Source organism: Halichoerus grypus, chromosome 14 (assembly GCF_964656455.1).
Source record: "Halichoerus grypus chromosome 14, mHalGry1.hap1.1, whole genome shotgun sequence".
In the NCBI taxonomy this organism is placed as follows: Eukaryota; Metazoa; Chordata; class Mammalia; order Carnivora; family Phocidae; genus Halichoerus; species Halichoerus grypus.
Window position 1 is genome coordinate 34,623,221 of NC_135725.1, and position 7,593 is coordinate 34,630,813.

Below are 7,593 nucleotides of genomic sequence, written 5' to 3' on the forward strand. Positions count from 1 at the left end.
CAAACACTAATGTTTGATGTATGGTGATTAACATAACAATATATTAAAATAAAATAAATAATTACTGAGCAATCTTTTAACTGTAGTGATAGAAGTTTATACAAAGTATAATGGTTGCACAGTCCTGAAAATAATGACAAAAAGTCTTTTTAGGGAAGACTTTGCCAGAGAGGTGACATTTGGGCTGGGCTTGGAAGGACAAGTGGGATTTTTCCAGAGGTAGCAGAGACAAAAGGATATCCTTTTTGGCTGAAGGAACAGCAGGTGCAAAGGCATGGAGAGTGACATCTTTAGGAAGAGTTGGCTAAGTAAGAGTGGCAGGAACATGGTGTGGAACAGAAGTCAAGCAGTGGAAGAAGATAAAGATGGAAAGATATGGAAGGTGAACTAATGAAGGGTATTCCATATCCTGCCAAAGAGTCTGCGGTTCACCTTGTGTGCAGCTGGGATACTGAAAGGTTTTTATGAGGGATGTGCTTTAAGTTTACCCTGGCTAGAGTGTGAGGGAGGATGAGAGAGGTTTCCTAGAAGCAAGTATAAATTAAGAATCTATTATAGTAATCTACATTAGGAATGATGATAATGCATCCAAAACAATAGCAATGGGAATGCCCAGGAAAGAGCATTAAAGGGATAAAATAACCAGGACTTGCTAACAGATCAGAGGTCAAGAATGAGAGTAAAGAGAGCCATAGATAATTCTATAGTTTCTAGCATGGTCAGCTTATGAGATAGAAATGCTATGAATGAAATAGCCAATAGGAGAAGTAGGTTGGGGTGAGGTAAGTTCACTTGGGACAAGTTGGGATGCTGGTGTCTGTAGGCAGGCAAGTAGGATGCCCTACTGTGGATGGGAAATAGAGTCTGAAGTTCAGGAGAATCGTCCAAAGTCAGGAGAGAGATTAGGGTAAAGTCATGGAATGGTATGATCATGCCTGCTCAGGGAGATGTGAATTTCTTGTCCTGGATTAATATGCAAATTGCTGTCAGAGTGATAAGTGATAGAACCTCAATTATAAAAAGGAAACCAAGAGATTAATGATACATGTTACACTAAGGTATAACCAAGTTAAAAATGGAAAATCAGAATTCAAAATTTCTAATTTTGACATCTGAACATTTTGAGAAGGAATGCTAAGAAAACTATAGCAACATGAATTCCATTTCCCAGTTCATGCTCTTCACCATGCCACTACTGCTTTGTTGCCTGAGGCTTTGGGAAAAATCTCACCTTCTCCAGGCCTTGGTTATCTCAATTGTAAAACAGGGCTGCTGAGAGGATTTAACAATTCCTACAAAGCACTTAGCATAATGCTTGGCACATAAAAAGGGTGCTGTAATTCTCTCTATATATGTATGTATGTATGTATGTATGTATGTATGTATGTATGTATGTATTCAGCAGTGGAGCAATTTTGCTAGAAAACAGAAGACAAAAACTGTCCAAGAAGGCTACCAGTAAAAGAACAAGTAAAGACAGTAACTGTAAAGACAAATGCTGTTAGATGGCCTCTTCTTGTTAATTCCTGAATACCCAGAATGGGGGTGCGTATTTGGTCTGGCATTCCATCTACTATGACCATGATACCACAAAACATACCTGACTCGTTGCATTCATTTTCTATGGCTATGTAATAAATTGTCAAAAACCTGGAGACTTAACATGATGCAAATGTATTATTTCACAATTTCACAGCATTACTATATACTCTGCTTAAGGTCTCATTGGGCTGAAACCAAGGAGGTGGTTGGGGCTGCAGTTCTTAGTTCTCATAAGGCCTTCATCCAAGCTTACAGGTTGTTGGAAGCATTCATTTCCTTGTAGTTGTAGAACTGAGGTCTTAGTTTCCCTTGTAGCTATCACTCTCAACAGCTCCAGGTGGCCTGCACTTCCTAGCCACATGCCCCCATAGGCAGCTCACAGGGATGTTTGCTTTCTTCTGGTCCTGCAGGGACTTACCTTACATTGAATCCTCCTCTTGCTTCTAATCTCTAACTTCTCCTGTCTCTGACTTCTAGAACAAGATTTAATGGGCTCATGTGATTAGCCCATCCAGATAATCTCCCTATCTTAAGATCAACTGATCTCGGACCTTAATTACATCTACAAATTTCCTTCATAGCAGCACCTAAAACTGTGTTTGAATAACTGGGAGAAAGTGTGCATACACCAGGGATCTAGACCATCTTAAAAATCTTGCCTACCACATTCCTGAAGCACATGCAAGTCAGTCACACGACTAGGCAGTGATTTTTAGCAGCATTGCTGCATTTAACATTTGCCCTTTGGGTTATTTCTCTATACTCTTTCTACAAATGAATGACAAGTTGCTGAATATCTCAAAGGCCAAGAGACACGCATTTAGAAGAGTGACATATATTCTCCCCATGCTCTTAGGGTACTTCTGAATGATGTGTAATTGTAAGACTTTCACCTCTGACTGTGTCCCTAACACCTATATAATCAAGGCAAGGATTTATCTGTCATTGAAAAAAAAAAAAAAGTGGCTTTTCAACTCAAAGTTGCTTACTATTCCTGACCAAGACTTGAGAAGTGTCGGTTTGATTAATGCAGTCCCAGCAATAAATCAATTGAGGCCAAGGGTGGTTTTTGGGGGTAGTTGAACATATGCTTGCCCTGAACATATATTTAATTTAGGAGCAATTTATTTTATCAAATCAGCTGGCTTCATTCAAGAGGCCCCTAATTCAGACACAGCCAGGCTGAGAAACCACTAATAAAAAGGAACAAGGAGCAAATGCTGAGGGTGGAGGTGAAGTACAAGTCATGGCTGGGATGCTTAACCTGTAAGCATGGTCTCTGGAATTGGGTCTCAGTCAGGTGAAACTCCGTAACGTTTTAGATTGATCTGCACTTGGAACACTCCAGTGCTGCCAGCAACAGCAGTCTCAGCAGTTGGCTTGGGAAGAGAGACCCCCTCACCTCTCCTTTCCAACATACAGCAAGATCCTAAGGATCAATCTATATTTGGGTCCTTTCTTATGTTCAGACATTGTTAGCTGGTCACAGGATTCCAGGCTAGTCAATGCAATACACAAAATGAACAAGAGGGGCATCTGGGTGGCTCAGTGGGTTAAGCATCTGCTTTCAGCTCTCAGGTCATGATCCCGGGGTCCTGGAATTGAGCCCCACTTCAGGTTCCCTGCTCATTAAGGAGGCTGATTCTTCCTCTCCCCCCTCTTTTCTCATTCTTGCGCTCTCATGAATGAATAAAATCTTAAAAAAAAAAAAAGAAGAGATGGTGCAATGATTTTTTAAAAGATCTTATTTAGAGAGAGAGAGAGAGAGCGCATATGAGTGCAAGCTGGGGGAGGAGTAAAGGGAGAGGGAGAGAATCTCGAGACACAGGGCTAGATCTCATGACCCTGAGATCATGACCTGAGCCAAAATCATGAGTCGTCACTTAACCGAGCCACTCAGGTGCCCCAGTGTAATACTTTCTTGATCACTGAGCTACTGAAGTTTATACCATGTAAAGGTTTAGTTAATAGATACCTTGGACATCATGAACATTGTCCGTGTTCACATATGTTCACATTTTGGTTTGTGTTTCAAGGAAAACTGTAAGGTCATTTTAAATTACCTTTATTTGTACTTTTCCTCCTCTCCTTTGCCAGAAGTAATTATGAGCCTTTGTAAACTCATTTCCATGCCATAAAGAGATTCTACAGCCCATGAATCATAATTAAACAGGTGTTCTTACATTACTGAGTAATAATCCACTGATTTTTGAGCCTGTTTATCCTACTCACCCCACTTCATCCCCAACAAAAGGGAAGACAATAGGGGCACTTTGTGTACTTCCTGCATTGCAGGACTGAAGTGGTATATCCATTTTGTCTCTGAAGATCAGACTCATCTCTAAAACAAATTAGATTTCTGACTTTGCACTGGCAGAAACCAAAGCAAATTTTCCAAAGTTAAAAAAAAAAAAAAGAAAAACAACTGTTAGTTTCAAATTTAACAAACTTACTTTTTTTGGGGGGGGGGGTGTTATTCCCACTTAAATGCCCACAGACATAGTAAAGAATTATTTTACTCAAACCTAGTAAAACAGCTCCAAGTTGGGTATGTTTGGTTCAAACATACCTTGGCAATACTCTAGTGAGCAGGCAAGTTTATTTGGAAAAAGCTCTTATTTGCTTACACACTAGTACAAATTCTGAGATGTTAAAATTATATTAAGAGTTATTCTATTTATTCAGTAGGTCAATCCAAGACCAAAAGTTAGATTTATGTACTTTGGTTTAACCTAAAAAAAAATGTTGGGAATACAGTCATTCAGCATTAGATCCAGGCACTTCTACATACTAGTAACAGCTCTGAAGGGACTTGCTCAACATTGTACACACTGTGATCGGCAGCTGAACTTGACCATCTTTCTGCTATGAAAAACAGCAATGTATAACTTTATAGAGAAGCTAGGGTATATCAGAAATGAAAAAAACTGGTAGGAAGCACAGGCTTATCTTAGAAATGAACTGTCAAATTTTAAGTCATTATCTCAAAAGCATGTCAATGTCATCACAGAAACATTTCCAGTGGTTGTGGACAAAGAACCAAATGTTTTTGTTTTCAATGATAAACGTAAATTTCTCTCAATTTTTTGGGTACTTTTCTTTAATTATATGCTGATTTTTGTTTCATAAAGGTAATTCTTGCCTCTTTGGAATCATCCGAGTTCTGAAAGACTAGAAGGAGAACTAAACAAGTCCTAGATGCACCAGACTTGCTGAATGACTCTGGACAAATCACCAGGACTATTTTTAAGTTTCACTTACCATCAATGAAATAGAGTAGCTTTGAAACTCTCATAAGGTGATATATTTGATAACGCCTTGGAAATTACAAGCAGTGCACAGATAAAAAGTTTTATGTACTTCTGCACATCGCATGATGCCAATCGACTGTTAATAGGTGTGGACCCAATACTAGGAAAAGTAAAGAGAACTACTTAAAATAATAGTTTAGTTCATTTTCCAACTTGGTTTATCATTTTCCTCTTTTTTTTTAATTTAAAATTTTTTAACTTTTTTTTGTTTTTTTAATTATTATACCAGATAAGACACAGAACTTGTTCTCTTCTCTGAGAGATTTATTGTTCCCTGTGGAGCCTGAGAAAGCGGCCACAACACTCATGGCCAAAGAATAACAACCCACATTTGTCTTTTCAGTCTTGTAGTATCCTCAGGACTTAAGTCTGTCAATGTCCATTTGTCTGTCCGGAACATCCATAAGTCCCATGCTTGTTCTGGTGTCCTGGGGACATGGACAAATGACGACAAATTCATAGGTAGTACTTTCAATCAACACGGAAGGCCTTTCCTTTGGGGTCTGAAAGGATGACTACACCCCAACAAGCAATGCCTAGGGAAAAAAACAAAAAAACAGCAGCACCTTACATGGTTGTTACACCTCAGTTTACTAGGTGCTTTCATATATGCCACCTTATTTAATCCTCACAACACTCCTAGAAGATACATCACCATTATATTCTCTTGTAAGAGTCAAACTCAGAAAAGGAAAAGAAAAGTTCAGAGGAAAAGAAAAATCAGTTACCTACCCAAGCAAGAAAGGGACTTAAGGAGAACTGATTTGGGGAATCTAATTAAAAAGGTAAGAGATCTGAAAACCTAAAATTCTACCCATTCAATTGGCTTGAAGAGTAAAAAGAATTACTACATTTTACTGTAAGATATCGTAACAATTATTATAATAATAACCACATTATTATTATTGCTACAGTTAAGGACTGTGGGCCACTTTACCCATGGTACACCAAAATGTGGGCTTACAAGTCATATCTAAGATGTCACTTCAAAGCCCTAGTTCCTAACCAAGATTATGTACTCTCACTCAGACTTTCTCCAGGATCTGGAGGGAAAAAAATGGGGTCTGGTGCCAGCTGGGTCACATCCTGATTATCTGACCTTGAACATAATACTTCTTAGTCTTTGCGCCTTAGTTTGTTCGGCGGTAAAAAAGGATTACTATAATCATACCTATATCTAATAGCCATTGTTAGGATTAAAAAAATTGAAGCTAATAAAGTTCTCAATTCTGTGATTTTTCTTTAAAGAGGAAAGCGTCCCAACAACTTCCTCTCCCCGACCCTGCTTCTCATTTGGTGTACCTCCGCCACGTGACCAGCCCCGCAACCCGCCCACGTGGCTCCAGCCCACTTCTCCCTCTCCCCCAGCCCAAAGTCCCTGCGTTGCCCCGACTCTCACTGATGCCGATGACCATCTGCGTAATAGTCCCTGGACCAGGGGGGTATCCCAGCTTCATGGGCTTCCGCGCCACCCAGTACACGTACCCGCCCGCCCCTATCAGCCCCGCCCCTGAAAGCACGCGACAGCTCCAGCAGTTATTAAATAGAGGGGCTTCCGCTGGAGAGGTCGGCGCTCCAGGTGCAGGGAGGGGCAGGGACTCGGCGGAGTTGGTGGCCTCAGGAGGCGCAGGGACCTTGATCGGCTGCACAGGCTGGGACAGGAAAGAACCCATGTTCGGGAGCTCGGCTTCAGCGATGGGACTCCATGGACGGAACTGACGTAAAAGTTACGGCCGGAAAGCAAAGCGCCGGCGCACTGCACCGGAAGCAGCTTGAGGTCGCTGGGAAATGTAGTTTGGCCTGCCTCCAACGGGAAAAGATGGTGGCGCGCCTTCCGTTGTGGATTTGTGTGGCAACAACCTTGGCCTTACCTGGGGCTATCTATCCCTACACCCAGCCGCAATCATTTTCAGGATTATGACTTAGCCAACCTCCTAAATGTCTGAATTCTTAGTTTCTTTAGAGGAGGAGTCTGGGTTTCTAAGTTTCTTCCCTTGAGCGTGTCACTTCACCTGTCTGGAGGTGTGTAACTCAAAAGAGTTAAGTTTTATATGTGCTTAACTATATGCTAGACACTTTGCTAAGCGATTATCTGCATTATGCCATTTAGTCTTCCCAACCCAATGAGGTATCATTTTCCTGAAAAATGATAAAACTGGTTAAGTGACATTGCCATAGTTGAAACCAATACCTGTGTCAATACAGTCAAATTTCTTATATGTCACCTGTACATATTGTCGATGCAAAATGAACAAACTTTTTTTTTTTTTAATTTTAAAGAGAAAGGAAAAGAGTTTTATTCCAGTCCAAGTTAGGATAGCTGCCTGGGGTACACCATATTCACAAAGAAGAGAGTGTTCTGGGGAAGAAACATTTGGTGCAAGGTTATATATGTTTTTTCATAAAGAATTACAAGTCATGATGAAGAACACTCCAGAACGTCACAGACTTTATCTTAGTTTTTAATATATTGGAAGGCTGTATGACTTTAATTTTATGAGAACTGGGGAAGTTTCTTTATTTTTCCTTGTGTTCAGAATCCTCATTTTTGGTTATTTTCTATTTTACTTATTATTTATTTATTTAGTTATTTATTTTTACGATTTTATTTATTTATTTGACAGAGAGCGAGCGAGAGAGAGAGAGAGCACAAGCAGGGGAAACAACAGAGGGAAAGGGAGAAGCAGGCTCCCTGCTGATGTAGGGCTCATTCCCAGGACCCTGGGATCATGACCTGAGC

General features: G+C 40.3%; 1 protein-coding gene across 1 annotated transcript; it reads right to left on the reverse strand.

Moving 5' to 3' along the window:
- Positions 1-5,096: 5,096 nt before the first annotated feature.
- On the reverse strand, positions 5,097-6,593 carry DMAC1 (distal membrane arm assembly component 1). The gene is made up of 2 exons (XM_036083752.2): positions 6,253-6,593; positions 5,097-5,389 (listed from the first exon to the last, which is right to left on the reverse strand). The coding sequence occupies exons 1-2, from the start codon at positions 6,524-6,526 to the stop codon at positions 5,325-5,327; spliced, it is 339 nt and encodes a 112-aa protein (XP_035939645.1). The 5' UTR covers positions 6,527-6,593; the 3' UTR covers positions 5,097-5,324.
- Positions 6,594-7,593: the final 1,000 nt, after the last annotated feature.